The sequence below is a fragment of the Salvelinus alpinus genome, chromosome 3 (genome assembly GCF_045679555.1).
Source record: "Salvelinus alpinus chromosome 3, SLU_Salpinus.1, whole genome shotgun sequence".
Classification (NCBI taxonomy): domain Eukaryota; kingdom Metazoa; phylum Chordata; class Actinopteri; order Salmoniformes; family Salmonidae; genus Salvelinus; species Salvelinus alpinus.
Genome location: NC_092088.1, coordinates 92,231,997 through 92,249,627, shown reverse-complemented (window position 1 = coordinate 92,249,627; position 17,631 = coordinate 92,231,997). Strand labels below are relative to the sequence as shown.

The window sequence follows — 17,631 nt, the reverse complement described above, 5'->3', positions numbered from 1 at the left end:
CATGTACAAAGAACCTGTAGTTTAGTGGGTCACCCTTAAACACTGGTACAAAGATATGTAGTCTAGTGGGTCACCCTTAAACACTGGTACAAAGATATGTAGTCTAGTGGGTCACCCTTAAACACTGGTACAAAGATATGTAGTCTAGTGGGTCACCCTTAAACACTGGTACAAAGATATGTAGTCTAGTGGGTCACCCTTAAACACTGGTACAAAGAACCTGTAGTGTAGTGGGTCACCCAGTCGTACACTAAGAGGTGGTAATGAAGACAACCGTTGCTGCCTTACCAGCATTTCAGTGATAGCATTTTGGTGTAGCAGAATGTTGACAATAATGTCCATGTTGTTAGCTCCACCCTGATCTGGGTTGAAAGGCCTTCCTCCCCTAGTTGGAAGTGTTTCCCCATTCCTTGAGTGGCTTCATACTCATGGAATACATTCGGCTTTGCACTGTTAGCCAATATTTCAGCGTCAATCTCCAAACCTTTATTTTGTGCCTTGAGTTGAGCCTCCTGTTTCTCCAATGCATGTTTACTTTTCAATACTTCAGCTTTAACAAGAAAGGCTTCCCTTTCAGCCTTCAAATAGAGCCTAATAGAAGATGTGGTGGATTGTCCTGAGTGCCTGCTGTGTTTTGATCTATTTACATGTTCTGATGAGACATTAGAGATACTTGTCTGGACCGCTTCATCAGTTTTGATGAGACATTGGAGATACTGTCCCTAGGCTGTTCCTCCTCATCAGTTTTGACGAGACATTGGAGATACTGTCCCTTGTCTTGTCCTCCTCATCAGTTTTGATGAGACATTGGAGATACTGTCCCTAGGCTGTTCCTCCTCATCAGTTTTGATGAGACATTGGAGATACTGTCCCTTGTCTTGTCCTCCTCATCAGTTTTTTTGCCGCTGTACTTTACTGTGCTTCTAACATCCATGTGTCCATATTGGTTGCAAAACAATCCAGTGTTGCTGCGTTTGGGCCATACCATTCAACCTGATACTTTGTTGGCTTCTCAGCAGAAAACAAAGCCTTTATGGACTCATTGGGATCATGCAACAACTTAACCAACTTTGAGAAATTTTGTGTCAGCAAAGATTTAAAAATTCCATCATCTCCCATAAGTTGTGTGATCTCATTTCTCATTTTAGTAAGTGCACCCAACTTAGCACTTCTAGATCCTTTGAACTTTTGCAAAGTTTCAATTGGATCCATTGTAAGAGCTCTGAACATCAAATCCCCCTTTTCGCCACTCCACAATGATTTCTCGCCTCAGCGCGCAAATCCAACAACAAAAGACACACACGATTCCAAGCTCAACGAGCCATCGATTCCAAGCTTACAAGTTCCACAAATTCATCCAACACACAGAGCAGAACCAAAATGGAAGAACAACCACAATTCTCTCCCCTTTATTCACAGTGAATAGCACAAATCAAACAGACACAGAGCTTCAATAACATCAGTCACTTCTAACACTGTCACTGGGAACATCCATTTACAGTTGAGGAGCGACACTTTTTTACCTTGGTCAGATGTTCACCTCTTTACCTCCGGTCCGATGAGTGATTACACTCATAAATCTTTCGTCAGCATTCCATTCAGCGACGTTTTTTTGTCAAAGGCAATTCGTAATCCAGTCATGTGATGTTGCCGTCAGACGCCATTCCAAAGTAACCACAAAACAGGGAATCCAACGCTCTTATAGTGTAACAACAGAAATTATTTACCAGACAAAGGCTCCACGTTTCCAAACCACAGGTCATTTAATTGGCTAGAAAACAAAAGAGTATATAGTAGAAGGTTTCTTAGTTCATGTAATAGTGATAAAAAACTGTATTGTAACGCCTTACCTGAGTCCTAGCTGACCCATAATGCCAACGTTCTCAATTTGAATTATACACACGAGTTGGAATTTACTCACTTACTGGTTCCAAAACGAACCCCTCTTTTGAAAAGGTTCTTCAAAGCACCCCTTAAGTCTACAAAGGTTAAAAAACTAACTGATGGGCCTCCCGAGTGATGCGACCGGGAGACCGCACAAATATTGGCCCAGCATCGTCCAGGTTAGTGGAGGGTTTGGCCGGCAGGGATGTCCTTGTACCAGCAACTCCTGTGGCGAGCCGGGGGCAGTGCACGCTGAAAGCGTCGCTAGGTGGTTCCTCCGACACATTGGTTCGGTTGGTTTCCGGGTTAAGTGGGCATTGTGTCAAGAAGCAGTGTGGCTTGGTTGGGTTGTGGTTCGGAAGAAACGGAAGAAACAACCCCGACCTTTGCCTCTCCCTCTTCCTCTTTGCCTCTTGCAGCGATGAGACAAGACTGTAACTACCAATTGGGGAGAAAAAGGGGTCAAATACACAAAATAAAATACGACCTGATGTCAGAGTATAGGTTCTTAAATTAACCTTAAGCTTATTTTTTTTTTTACCTTATATTATCCTAAAAGATCATACAGGAACCTTTTCTTTTTAGAGTGTAGACTAGAGAGGTAGCCAACACATGTTGATTCCCCATTGGACACCACTGATGTGTCTAATTGACTATATGTATCTGTTTATCTGTAGAAATACTGACTTCTCAGCTGGGTAAGTATTAAGGCTTTGTTACTTACTGTATATGATGGCTTACATATGTTAGCTTAGTCAATGGAGTTGAGTTGTGATGAGTGTCTGTGGACTGTACCTCCGACTATCAGTCCCTATCAGTTGATACTTGTAAATTCTTAAACTCTTACCGTGTACCCGTTTGTCCTGTGTAATTGTGTGTCTTTCCTTGTTTGCTGAAATCCGTAGTTTATTAAAGAAGCATTTTACGTGACCTCTGCCAAAGAAGACGTTGTTTGTTAATGGTGAAGGAGCAGCTCATCATTGCACGGCTGATTTTAAAAAAAAAAAGTTTTGGCAGGAGAAGCCTAGAATTAAATCTTTAATGAAAAACTATGGATTTCCAGTCCAACTGACAACGCTATAACAACCAGGACAAGGATAAGCACAGCTACACAGTCCGCCTTAAATAATGGATATTGATAAAAGTATCGAGTTGTAGTGCCTACTTGAAGTCGTAACTTTTTACTCCATTGCGATTATAACTGTTTTTATCCAAAACTACGGATTTCAGCAAACAAAAAAGGTACACAGTTACAGAGGACACACATAGGTACGAGGAAAGGATTAAAGAATGGACTAGGTACAAGTATGGACTAGTGAGTGACTGGATGTAGTGGCGGTACACTCTTCTGGGTGCATCGCTCTAGAAGTCATTATGGAAGATATCCTTATTACAGGGTTCTAAACTATAGCTTCAGTGTATGCTGGCTTCCAGTACATCAATAATACATTGACAATTTCTAAACGTTTGTGTACAGTGATGAAAAAACTGTATATCTTAATGATTCATATTGTTTAAAAATAATGTATCCACAGATTTTGTGAACACAAACTGGAGTCCAGGTAAAGGAATAACTGATTTCTAAATACTTTGAATGTACTTTTTCTTGGAATCGTGTTTGCAGTTATAGTATGATAGATAATTCATGTAGTACATGTTTTATTACATTGTGTCAGTGTGTTTGGCACTAAATTTGACTGAAGTTACCATCAATCTCACCACTGGCATAACACAGTTTCTCTGCAAATTGTGCGCTGCCCTATGGGACTCCCGATCACAGCCGGTTGTGTTACAGCCCGGGATCAAACCATGGTCTGTGGTGACGCCGCAAGCACTGAGATGCAGTTCCTTAGACTGCTGCGCCACTCGGGAGCCCACAAGCTGACAGTCCCCGAAATCAGGCACTAAAATTACTTTTACAAATATTTGTATGTTTGCATGACTTATTTGTTTGATTTCCCACCGTTTTGTCAGAAGACCATCCAGGCCTTACTAGGACCATGTCAACGTCCTCCGTCAAATTAACGTGTATTTGTCTCCCTCTGGTGGTTGACAGTATCACTACATCCATTTATTTTACTTCACCGCAACGTTACGTCAAAGGGGCGGTCCTTGGAAAAACATTTATTCAGCTCGACTGCTTCAAGGCACAGACATGACAAATCAGTCTCTGAATTTGTATCGAGCAGGCGGATCTAAATACATAACTTTTATTGCTCTACAATAACGAATGCGACCTACACACTTCCTTAAACATAAAAAAATTAAAGAAGTAATTGTGTGGAAGTCAAACATTTGTTTTTATGCGGAGGCAGACACATTGCAAATCGAGGCCTTTACATCGCCCCAATAAATAAAAATTGTAAAGTAAGAATTTGTTTCTTAACTGAATTGCATAGTTTAAATAAATGTTAAATAAAAAAAATATTAATTAATTATAGATGTTACTGAACTGCTGTATTTGAAGTACATCTCCCTTCTGCCATGTTTCACTGATGTTGCCATGGCAACTCAAGCCTGTTTTTACCATCAATGTAACTGCTTCTGCAGAGAGATCATTTTCTGAACTAAAACTCATAAAGAACTACATAAGAAGACTACATAGTAGTCTTAGTAGTCATAGAAGACTACATAAGAAGACTACATAGTCTCTCGGTCGGATATGAGTTTTTGAACACCTCAATAAGCTCCACTCATTGCACTGGCGCTGCCGTAGCCTTGACAACAGCATTTGTTCACTGATTATCCCCTCATTCTGTCAATCAGTTTCTTTTTCACTTTTTCAGTCACATTCCTGAAGCCAAAAAAAACTACATTTAGCTTCCTAGTACATTTGGAAATTAAAACGTTTACGAATGAATTTATGAGGGTCACTGTCAAAATGATTTATTATATATACGTATATAAAAAATTGGCTCTTTGGCTCCCCACCTTCCTGGGACTGCTGGGGTGTCAGATATGCCAGTTTTTCTCCCCATATGTTCACTAAGAGTAAAGGTATTACAGGTCTGCATAGTTTGAGGTCTGGATTGAACAGCACAAATGTCCACTTACAGTAGTTTGTGATATCCATCACAATGTTGCTCATTTTCATAACCAACAGTCTCTTACTCTATATTTCAGATTTTGGAACCATCAGAAGACATGCAGGTGTGTTTTATACTCTGTGACATCCACAAATTAATACATACCATACGAAACGTAACATATTATACCAAATAGAGTGTCTCGGATTTACTTACAGAATAATAGTAAATGCTTGACAGCTGTAACGCAGCTGTCAAAACAACACTGTCAAAACAACCGCTATGTGTATGTTGGACAAAGCAAATCTGATTGAATCCAGCCCTAAATCATGTATTAACATTAGTTTAGAGGTTCTTACCCATGACCTAATGAAAACTGCTACAGGATATCCTGTTCTCTCTACCTCAGTCACACATGACCTAATGAAAACTGGACCACTAATAGTATGATGTGTCAAAGATCAATACAGTAACATGTTATACCCACTGATGTTGATGTCATTATGTTTAGCATAGTGTATTATACCACTGATGATGTCATTATGTCATTGTGTTTACCATAGTGTATTATACCACTGATATTGATGTGATGATGTCATCGTGTTTACCATAGTGTATTATACCACTGATTGTAACGTCAGGAGAATGATGGGTGTGGAGTCAGGCGCAGAGAGCAGAAGTTTCACGGGAAAAAACGCTTTAATGTCCACAGTAAACAGGAACAGGTACAAAAATGGGTGAAGCCAAAACACAGGCGCAAACACAACCCAAAGACCACTGTTACATAAACCGGACAGCGAAAACCCAAAATCAACAATACACCTCCTACGTACAATAACAACAAGCCCGCACAAACACAAGCGGGCTAAACGAACTTAAATAGTACCCACCCCAAAAACCCAACAAGGAACAGGTGAAACCAATTAGACAAAAACAAACGAAAAGGAAAAAGGGATCGGTGGCAGCTAGTAGACCGGCGACGACGACCGCCGAGCGCCACCCGAACAGGAAGGGGAGCCACCTTCGGTGATATTCGTGACACTGATGATGATGTCATTGTGTTTACCATAGTGTATTATACCACTGATGTTGATGTCATGATGTCATTGTGTTTACCGTAGTGTATGTTTCTCTCCACAGTGAATGTGACTCTAGACCCTGATACTGCACATCGTAACCTCATCCTGTCTGAGGACGGGAAACAAGTGAGACATGGAGAACTAAATCCGGTTCTCTCTGACAACGGGAAGAGGTTTACAAATTGGTCCTCTGTCCTCGGAAATGTTGGCTTCTCAGGGAAGTTTTACTATGAGGTGAAAGTGGAGGGGAAGAATGATTGGACTTTGGGAGTGGTCAGAAAGTCCATCAATATGAATGAAAGTTTTAGATTGATCCCTAATAAAGGATACTGGACTGTGGAGCTGAAGGATGGAAAGTACACAGCTCATGCTGATTCCCCTGTCACCCTCTTACTGAGAGAGGAGCCCCTGAAGGTGGGGGTGTTTGTGGATTATGAGAAGTGTCAGGTCTCCTTCTACAATGTGGAGGACAGGTGTCATATCTACTCTTTCACTGGCTGCACCTTCACTAAGAAACTCTATCCATTCTTCAACCCTGGTGGTTCAGATAGTATTTCACTGGTCATCTGTCCTGTAGATGCCACTGACTGACTGTTTTAAATCAAACAAGGCAGATACAGTATAAACACCAGCAACTCCTATTGAGAGACTTAATGTACATGAGTTCTTAGTTATAGATTTCCTGTCAGTCTTTGTTGTTGTTGTAGAGTGGGACAGTTGATTGTTTATTGGATAGGACAGAGAGGTAAAGGTAGGAATGTTGAAAGAGCAATGGGTTGGACCTGAACCCATTCTGGTACTGAACATCCCAAACCACTGATTTCTTTGTTTAGGCCAGGCACCACAGGCTTATATGGATTTTTTTCTTCTTTACTCTCATTAGACTGAAACATCTGTTTTTCAACACATTGCTTCAAGGCAGAATGTTTTTGTTTTATTGTGATAAGACACTCAATGGTCAGACTTTTACAGATCAGTTTATCCAAATATTTTCATTTCATGGAATTATTAAAAAATATATATATATACATGTATGATGGATGCATATTTTGCATATATTTACACATAAAATTACACTTCAAATCAAAACGACACAAGATGTAAAAAAAAGCCTCTGTAAAAGTCTGCCTATACGACCTAAGAACCTGTGTGTGGAATAATGAGAATGTACATCCTTTGAAGACTGAGAAAAATGAATTGGCGCACTGGGAACATGTCATTTTGAGAAAATGGCCAATAAAGATAGGCTAATGCAATTAAAATGTCCTTTCCATAAATATGACCATTTTTGTCAGATTAATTAAACTCTTATTCATATATCACTTCAAAACTGACAAATAAGGGCCTCCCGGGTGGTGCACCAGAGATTCTGGGTTCGAGCCCAGGCTCTGTCGCGACCGGGAGGCCCACGGGGGCGGCACACAATTGGCCCAGCGTCGTCCGGGTTGGGGAAGGTTATTCTTGTCTCATCGTGCACTAGTGACTTCTGTGGCAGTGCACGCTGACCAGGTCGCCAGGTGTACAGTGTTTCCTCTGACACATTGGTGCGGCTGGCTTCCGGGTTGGATGTGCATTGTGTCAAGAAGCAGTGCGGCTTGGTTGAGTTGTGTTTCGGAGGACGCATGGCTCTCGACCTTTGCCTCTCCCTAGTCCGTACGGGAGTTGCAGCGATGAGACAAGACAGTAACTACAACCAATTGGATACCACGAAATTGGGGAGAAAAAAGGGTTAAAAAAAACAACTGACAAATAAACATCAAATATACCTTTTACAAATACATTAGCACGTTTAATACATTTGTATCAAGCAATAGAGCATATGCATTGAATATTGGTCTGTTGGGCAAATATGTAGTTTTGGGCAAATTCTCATACCACTTTGCTCAATTTGTCACATGATTTTGTATGGCTGTTGAAATGTGCAGAATATTAATCAGCTATGCCTGCGCCATATGTAAAGCCCTCTTTGAGTTGTTGCTGGTGACGCTTTACTTGTTTGACTGTGTCATGGGACCTGCTCCTACCCTTGGCACACTCCATTGAAGCAATCAGCTCTCACAACAACTCCTCTCTGATTGTTCCAGTGTCACCAAAGTGCTGTCAAGCCACAATTTGTTAATCACATTTGTTATAGCAGTGGCTCCCTCATTGAATGTGGCTACTGCCATACTGGCTGCTCGGAAATCGTTTTTTTTTTTTTTTTACACCTTTATGATCGTACGTTGTTACACGTGATATCTCATACAAATAAATAAAGACAGTCGAACAGTTTAACACACTCACACACAAGAGCGAGAAGGAGCATCACCTACTGTATAAATCACCTGCTTTTTATTAACTTCCAGTAATTTATTGGGTAAAATACCACGTTTCGGCATCACTGTGCCTTCTTCAGGGTCACGTGATATCTCAGACAGCACTGGCCCGATTTTGACAAAACTTGGTCTTGCCATAGAGATCCTGCATTTACAAAATTACACTGATTAGCCCAAGGCGGGAGCTATAAAAATGCAATATCGCAATTGGGCACTGCATTTGGGGGCCCGTGGGGGCCTGCCATATGAGCTGTTTTCGAATACCCATACTGATATACTGTATACTACATACTTAATGAGTATATACTACATACTATTAGTTCATTTTAGTACACTGTAAACTAACGGCTTTCAGTTGGGTGTACTAGTGCTTTGCCTGTCTACCGGAAGTTGATGTTGTTGCTATGCAACCTCTTGCTGGCTTGTTAGCATGACAAATTACTAGCTAGACTTCAGGTGTGTTCATAAATTCAATCTGGAGTGCCAGAGAGCGCTCAGAGTGTGCTCTGTGCATTCGCAAATTCAGAGCGTTGTCAGATTATCCATTAGTAAATTCAGAGCGTCGTCAGATTATCCATTAGTAAATTCAGAGCGTTGTCAGATTATCCATTAGTAAATTCAGAGCGTTGTCAGATGATCCATTAGTAAATTCAGAGCGTTGTCAGATGATCCATGAGTAAATTCAGAGCGTTTTGCTCTCAGTGCGTTCAGAGCGCACAGTGGACGCTCTGGCCGAGGAGTTGGGTTGATCAATGGCAGTCAAGCACCCAAGCTAACTGGCTAACTGGCTAACTGGCTAGCTGGCTAACTGGCTAACTGGCTAACTGGCTAACTGGCTAACTTGCTAGCTACTTCCAGACACAAATGAGAGAACACCTCACTCTGACCATTTCACTCGCCCTAGCAGAGCTGGTTAGGCAGTTTTCATATTATCCAGAGCATTGGTGACTATAACTGTGCTGCTGGCAACAATTTAATTATGTTTTTTGCTGTCTTTACTGATACCGGCCACATTCAACCGGTGTTGAATGACCAGCATGGTCAAATAATAATAATCACAGTAGTTGTCGAGGGTGCAGCAAGTCAGAACCTCAGGAGTAAATGTCAGTTGGCTTTTCATCTCTCTACCGCTCCTGCTGTCTCTAGAGAGTTGAAAACAGCAGGTCTGGGACAGGTAGCACGTCCAGTGAACAGGTCAGGGTTCCATAGCCGCAGGCAGAACAGTTGAAACTGGAGCAGCAGCACGGCCAGGTGGACTGGGGACAGCAATGAGTCATCATGCCAGGTAGTCCTGAGGCATGGTCCTAGGGCTCAGGTCCTCCGAGAGAGAGAAAGAAAGAGAGAAAGAGAGAATTAGAGAGAGCATACTTAAATTCACACAGGACACCGGATAAGACAGGAGAAGTACTCCAGATATAACAGACTGACCCTAGCCCCCCGACACATAAACTACTGCAGCATAAATACTGGAGGCTGAGACAGGAGGGGTCAGGAGACACTGTGGCCCCATCCGATGATACCCCCGGACAGGGCCAAACAGGCAGGATATAACCCACCCCCTTTGCCAAAGCACAGCCCCCACACCACTAGAGGGATATCTTCAACCACCAACTTACCATCCTGAGACAAGGCTGAGTATAGCCCACAAAGATCTCCGCCACGGCACAACCCAGGGGGGGGGGGGGGGCGCCAACCCAAACAGGAAGATCACGTCAGCGACTCAGCCCACTCAAGTGACGCACCCCTCCTAGGGACGGCATGGAAGAGCACCAGTAAGCCAGTGACTCAGCCCCTGTAATAGGGTTAGAGGCAGAGAATCCCAGTGGAGAGAGGGGAACCGGCCAGGCAGAGACAGCAAGGGCGGTTCGTTGCTCCAGAGCCTTTCCGTTCACCTTCACACTCCTGGGCCAGACTACACTCAATCATATGACCTACTGAAGAGATGAGTCTTCAGTAAAGACTTAAAGGTTGAGACCGAGTCTGCGTCTCTCACATGGGTAGGCAGACCATTCCATAAAAATGGAGCTCTATAGGAGAAAGCCCTGCCTCCAGCTGTTTGTTTAGAAATTCTAGGGACAATTAGGAGGCCTGCGTCTTGTGACCGTAGCGTACGGTAGGAGCAAGCCCATGTAATGCTTTGTAGGTTAGCAGTTGTGAGGTCTGAGTTTTATTGATTGTATGTGGGGGAGTGATTGAGTACATTGAACATGTGTGTGTGTTTGTGTGTTATAATTGTGCAACAAAGTGTGGCTAACCATATAGCATGACTTGACTAATCTTGGGAGGGGAGGGGTGCATTTCACGAGGGGTAGCAAGGATGGAAAAGTACTGAAAAGACAAGAAAACAGGAACTGTGAATGCAACAGGGGTGTGGGGCAAGACAGCAACACTCTATCAAGATAGCAGCGGACCCTTCGGAGCGCTAAGGGGCTGGACTAGCTTAAGCGCCAACACCAGCGATAGGCCAGTAAGTCTAAACCACACTGGACCTCTACTCTAACAGGCTTGCTCTGAAGCAGGAACTAACACTGTTAGAGTATATAGGGGAGGGGTTTTGGGGTGTTGCCCAGTTCCCTGTTTTATACATTGAACCCGTATATACGAAAATTGCACTTGCCATTTATTGCTTAGTTAATAAATAATACATAGCATACAATAGGTGACTCATTGTCATACTTATCCTTATACCAGATTGAATTGACGCAACCCTAACACAGTAAAACCTTGAAATCAGCCCTTGCCTTAACAGGAAGCCAGTGTAGGGAGGCTAGCACTGGAGTAATATGATCAAACGTTTTGGTTCTAGTCAGGATTCTAGTTATCATGTGTTCGTATCCAATAGTGATCTCTCAACACTTAATTATCATGTATTCGTGTCCAATAGTGATCTCTCAACACTTAGTTATCATGTCTTCATGTCTAATAGTGATCTCTCAACACTTAGTTATCATGTCTTCATGTCTAATAGTGATCTCTGAACACGTATGTATCATGTCTTCATGTCTGACAGTGATCTCTGAACACGTAGTTATCATGTCTTCATGTCTAATAGTGATATCTATATACTTAGTTATCATGTCTTCTTGTCTAATAGTGATCTCTCAACACTTAGTTATCATGTCTTATAGTGATCCCTGAACACTTAGTTATCATGTCTTCATGTCTTATAGTGATCTCTCAACACTTAGTTATCATGTCTTATAGTGATCCCTGAACACTTAGTTATCATGTCTTCATGTCTTATGTTTCTGTATCAGCTGTGATTGGCTACTGAAGCTCCCTGGCTATTTCCTATTGGTTTCCACATAGTCCACACACACTGAACTGTAACCAATGAAAGCTAACCAGCCAAGTATAGGGTGGGCAGAGAGCCAGAGCAACTTTTCACTTCCTCCTCTCTCTTCTGACTGCAAGGATGTGTCCTAAATGGCAACCTATTCCCTGTATAGTGTATTTGTTTTGACCAGGACCCATAGGGCTCCGTCAAAGTAGTCCACTATATAGGGAATAGGTTGCCATTTGGGACGCATTCCAAGGCCAGGGTATGGACTTGCCTAGTCCTAGTACGTTGTTGTCTCATACCACCAAGACAGTCACAGAGTAGGCCTAGGCTTGAATATAGGTAGCGGTAGGCCTAGGCTTGAAGATAGGTAGGAGTAGGCCTAGGCTTGAAGATAGGTAGGAGTAGGCCTAGGCTTGAATATACATAGCAGTAGACCTAGGCCTGAAGATAGGTAAGAGTAGGCCTAGGCTTGAAGATAGGCTAGGAGTAGGCCTAGGCTTGAATATAGGTAGGAGTAGGCCTAGGCTTGAAGATAGGTAGGAGTAGGCCTAGGCTTGAAGATAGGTAGGAGTAGGCCTAGGCTTGAATATAGGTAGCAGTAGGCCTAGGCTTGAAGATAGGTAGGAGTTGGCCTAGGCTTGAAGATAGGTAGGAGTTGGCCTAGGCTTGAAGATAGGTAGCAGTAGGCCTAGGCTTGAAGATAGGCTAGGAGTAGGCCTAGGCTTGAAGATAGGTAGGAGTAGACCTAGGCTTGAAGATAGGTAGCAGTAGGCCTAGGCTTGAAGATAGGTAGCAGTAGGCCTAGGCTTGAAGATAGGTAGCAGTAGGCCTAGGCCAGTGAAGTGAACTCAAGATTTCTTGAGAAGATAGTCCTACAGTTCTTTTATTATTTTTAAATGTTTTATTTAAACTTTATTTAACTAGGAAAGTCAGTTACTGCTTCTGTGTGTATCAGAGATGCAACGCAACACCTGCGATGTAGTTGATCAACAACTCAACCATACTCTGGGAAAACGCTTTGATGCTGTCAGCGTGACGTGTCCATAATGAAGGGAGATGTGCTTTTACAGGTTGGATCTCCTCTGTGTCTCTCTCACTCAAACACCCACGCACACACAGCCACACACAGCCCCCGAGCGCCGCCCCCTTGCTTTTACAACTGTTTGTTTTCAAATCCAAATGCTCCAGGGTGGGGTTAGTCTATCTACAGATCTAGGATCAGCTTCCTCTCCCTGTATCGCAACCTTAACCATTAGTGGGGGAAGTAAATACTGACCCAAGATCAGCGTCTATGGGCTACTTCACCCTACACCAATCACAACCACAAAGGGGAATTTATTTTTGTTGTTGAAAGAACTAATCAATGCTTCGACTCTCTGAGACAACTAGAATATTGAATTATTACGACAGGGTTCCCAGACCAGTGGGGCACCGCTTCTCTCGTTGTGTCACATGGTCCCGACATCAGCCAGGCTCGGAAACTACAACCAAATTTCACCCCCACAGTTCACTCTCATGTTATCTGATTCTGAGCTCACTATGCAACAGTTGTGTGCAGCGATGCAGTTGAACAGGTTCTTGTTCCAAGGAATAGAAAGAACAAGAAGGTAGTTTGATCACATCACAATAGTTTGATCACAGAACACTAGAACATTTATCAGACTGCAGTGCCTCAATAGATTCAACCAGGTAAATGGATCAGCTAGTTGTCTTTTGAAATGTGTGATACTATATTATCCATTGTTATTGTAGAATTAATGCTACAGTATTGCTTTCCTGGTTTCAAGTTATGTTAGTCTTTCTCTTTATGATGAATGTAATTGTCTTCAGGAATGAAGGTGGCTCAACTAGACTGTCTGATTCTTCTACATCTCCTGCACACAGCAGGCTCTGGTACAGTATAATACACATTTAATATCTCACTGCCTTCAATACCTCTGTGTGTGTGATTAATATGATCTCATTGTGTCTTTAGTCACTATTGTGGTCTTAAGGGTTCTACACAGTCTAATCAAACGTAGCCGACGGAGGTCATTTTGCTTCTCTGTCCACATAGTTCCACTACTATTGTCTGTCTGTCCATTGTGTAAACTGTGGAGATCCCTTTAGGGTGCATGGTCTAAGGTGATTTCCTCTCCTAGTCTCCTTTCCTTAATCTGCACTAGTGTGTGTGTGTGTGTGTGATTAATATGATCGTATTGTGTCTTTAGTTGCTTGTGTAGTCTTAAGGTGCATAACCTAAGGTGGATTCCTCTCCTTGTCTCCTTTCCTTAATTTGCACTGATGTAAAAACTCAACTAGGACTACTATATATACTACAGTGTCTAGTACTACTATATATACACACTGCAGGGTCTAGTACTACTATAAATACACACTACAGTGTCTAGTACTACTATATATACACACTACAGTGTCTAGTACTACTATATATACACACTACAGTGTCTAGTACTACTATATATACACACTACAGTGTCTAGTACTACTATATATACACACTACAGTGTCTAGTACTACTATATATAATACAGTGTCTAGTACTACTATATATACTACAGTGTATAGTAGTATAGTACTACTATATATACTACAGTGTATTTCAGATCAGTGCAGATGAGAGAGGAGAACACTTTAAACTATTGAAACTGTTAATCTTCTGTTATCTTCAGAGAGGTTTGAGGTTCTTGGTCCAACTGATCCCATTGTTGCTGTGGCTGGTGATGACATCATTCTGCCCTGTTACCTCAAACCCAACATCAGTGCTGAGGACATGACAGTAGACTGGCTGAACCTGGACTCCAAAGACGGTCGTGTCTTTCGTTACCAAAACAGAAAAATCATACGAGAGGATCAGATTCTCTTCTATAGAGGAAGAACATCACTGTTTGAAGAGGAACTGTGGAGGGGAAACACCTCTTTGAAACTGACCAGGGTACAAGGCACTGATGAGGGACGATACAAATGCTTTATTAAAGCAAAGAGCTGGTATGATGATTTCACTATTCAAGTCCTTGTTGAAGGTGAGGTTTATTTTCATGTTAATGTAATAATCTAACTATAGTACAATGACATCACCTCTTTCCTTCATATTACTGAATACAGTATGTGTCTATTTGTTCACAGCCTGTCACCAGTTAACATCCAGTCTATCTGTGTGTCTGTAGCTGTAGGATCCAAGCCAGTGGTGTCCATTGAGGGACACAGAGAGGGAGGGATGGGTCTGCTGTGTGAATCAGAAGGCTGGCACCCTGAGCCTGAGCTGGTGTGGCTGGACAGTAAAGGAGTCCGTCTCTCTGCTGGACCTCCTGAGACACACAGAGACTTCAAGGGATTCTACAGAGTCAAACAACATGTCACTGTCCAGGAGACTGACACCAACCGCTTTACCTGCAGAGTCCAACAGAGCCGGCTCAATGAGAAGATGGAGACAGAGGTTCACCTCCCTAGTGAGTAACAACATAATATTATGTAGACATGAAACACTGGAGATATTGATGTGTTAATGTCCAGTATATGTTTTAACCAAAGGCTTTGAGACAACAATACAAAAGGGTAGTGTTTATTATGACACACTCCACTGCTGTGTGGTAGTATTAGTACCAAACCCTGTTGTTGATGTGTAATGATGTGTGGTAGTATTAGTACCAAACCCTGTTGTTGATGTGTAATGATGTGTGGTAGTATTAGTACCAAACCCTGTTGTTGATGTGTGGTAGTATTAGTACCAAACCCTGTTGTTGATGTGTGGTAGTATTAGTACCAAACCCTGTTGTTGATGTGTAATGATATGTGGTAGTATTAGTACCAAACACTGTTGTTGATGTGTGATAGTATTAGTACCAAACCCTGTTGTTGATATGTGTAGTATTTGTACCAAACCCTGTTGTTGATGTGTAATGATGTGTGGTAGTATTAGTACCAAACCCTGTTGATGTGTAATGATGTGTGGTAGTATTAGTACCAAACCCTGTTGTTGATGTGTGGTAGTATTAGTACCAAACCCTTTTGTTGATGTGTAATGATGTGTGTGGTAGTATTAGTACCAAACCCTTTTGTTGATGTGTAATGATGTGTGTGGTAGTATTAGTACCAAACCCATTTGTTGATGTGTATTGATGTGTGGTAGTATTAGTACCAAACCCTGTTGTTGATGTGTAATGATGTGTGGTAGTATTAGTACCAAACCCTGTTGTTGATGTGTGTGGTAGTATTAGTACCAAACCCATTTGTTGATGTGTAATGATGTGTGTTTTAGGTGAGTTATTTGATACAACCCCATTGAGAATATCCTTCATTGTGTTATGCTGTCTGGGAGCCGTCACTGTGATTGGGTTAGCTCTGACTATCTACTGCATACATAATAAGAAAGGTAATGGACATATGATATGAATGTTTCATTGTTAGAAATAAATGTCTGCAGTGCTTTTTTCAACCTCAACACATTCACAGTGATTGTATTCTATGGATACAGGATAATATACTACACCTGCAGGTGATTAACATGTTAACACTGATGACTGATTTTAACCTGCAGGTGATTAACATGTTGACACCCTATGACTGATTTTAATCTGCAGGTGATTAACATGTTGACACTGATGACTGATTTTAACCTGCAGGTGATTAACATGTTGACACCCTATGACTGATTTTAATCTGCAGGTGATTAACATGTTGACACTGATGACTGATTTCAATCTGCAGGTGATTAATATGTTGACACTGACTGATTTTAATCTGCAGGTGTGATAATAGATCAACTCAAACTGCAGCGGGGTAAGTAGTGGTTTTACTGTCCATAACCCAGATTACACACATGACTGTAAAGATTCAATATGCAGACTACAGCTTCTAATTAACATGTTAATGATGTTCTCACTGTATTCCATCTACTCTACATATTTACAGATGACCAAACAAAGGAGGGGGGTAAGTAGTGTCTTCAGATCATCATTACAATTATGTCAACCATTTTTATTTTTATTTTGGAGCACAGTCTCTGATACACCTGGATCACTGATGGACCAGTCACATTAATGTTGAGGTTCTAGAACAGGATGTGTTGAGGCTGTAGAGGACCACTAGACTAGAGAGAGGTAGTCTCTGATACTCCTGGATCACTGATGGACCAGTCACATTAATGATTTTTTTTTTTTAGAAGTGGTGTTAGAGTAGAATATATTTATTGTAGAAGTTGTCTCACAGAGGTATGCTGGGCTCATGGAACTTAATTAGGATTTGTGATGTTAGAAAAGTGATGAGACAAGGAGTCCCAGAGAGAGACTACATCTTCTAGTGTTCATGTTAATGATGTTCTCACTGTCTTCCATCTACTCTACATGTTTACAGATGTCATCAAGAAGGAGAGAGGTAAGTCATGTCTTTAAATCATCACATTGATAACATTATATAAACCAATGTCTCTTCTATAGATGTAACTTCTAGTGAAGTAGAAAACACTTCATGTTGTTCATATTAATGTTCCCTAACTTTTATCTGATGTTGGAACATTGATATGAGACAAGGAGTCCCAGAGAGAGACTACATCTTCTAGTGTTCATGTTAATGATGTTCTCACTGTCTTCCATCTACTCTACATGTTTACAGATGAACTCAAGAAGGAGAGAGGTAAGTCGTGTCTTCAGATCATCACTTTGCTAGATTTATTTAAACTAGGTTATGTTTTTGTTGAGCACAAAGTGGAATCGGTAGTTGCATCATCCATTTTTTTGTTATAAATTCATTTTCTACCCCTTGATTCTTGAAGAATATAACTTATTAATGATTAAAGAGCTTAGTTTAACTGTTCTACCCCATCAGAACCCAAAATATAACCTTGTTTTATCTCAATGCTTGTAAACAAAGTAAATGTAAGCAAACACTATGTGGCCTCAAAACATGTATAAAACTATAATGTTGATACAGTATCATGGATGGTCAGGCCTTGCATCCATAGCTCTGTCTATGAATTTGAGAGTGATATTATTTCTCCAGACCCTCCCTCAGCTTTTTACCAAAACAACAGTTGCGGGGACCACCTT

General features: G+C 41.5%; 1 protein-coding gene across 1 annotated transcript in view; it reads left to right on the top strand.

Moving 5' to 3' along the window:
* LOC139571525 (uncharacterized) overlaps positions 1–17,631 on the top strand; it is a 157,950-nt gene that overhangs the window by 125,811 nt on the left and 14,508 nt on the right. Inside the window, exons 55-63 of the mRNA XM_071394492.1 lie at positions 5,008–5,034; positions 13,418–13,480; positions 14,260–14,610; positions 14,755–15,036; positions 15,846–15,959; positions 16,334–16,366; positions 16,499–16,519; positions 16,940–16,960; positions 17,198–17,218. Coding sequence (XP_071250593.1) covers positions 5,008–5,034; positions 13,418–13,480; positions 14,260–14,610; positions 14,755–15,036; positions 15,846–15,959; positions 16,334–16,366; positions 16,499–16,519; positions 16,940–16,960; positions 17,198–17,218 — 933 coding nt within the window. The remainder of the gene's footprint in view (positions 1–5,007; positions 5,035–13,417; positions 13,481–14,259; positions 14,611–14,754; positions 15,037–15,845; positions 15,960–16,333; positions 16,367–16,498; positions 16,520–16,939; positions 16,961–17,197; positions 17,219–17,631) is intronic.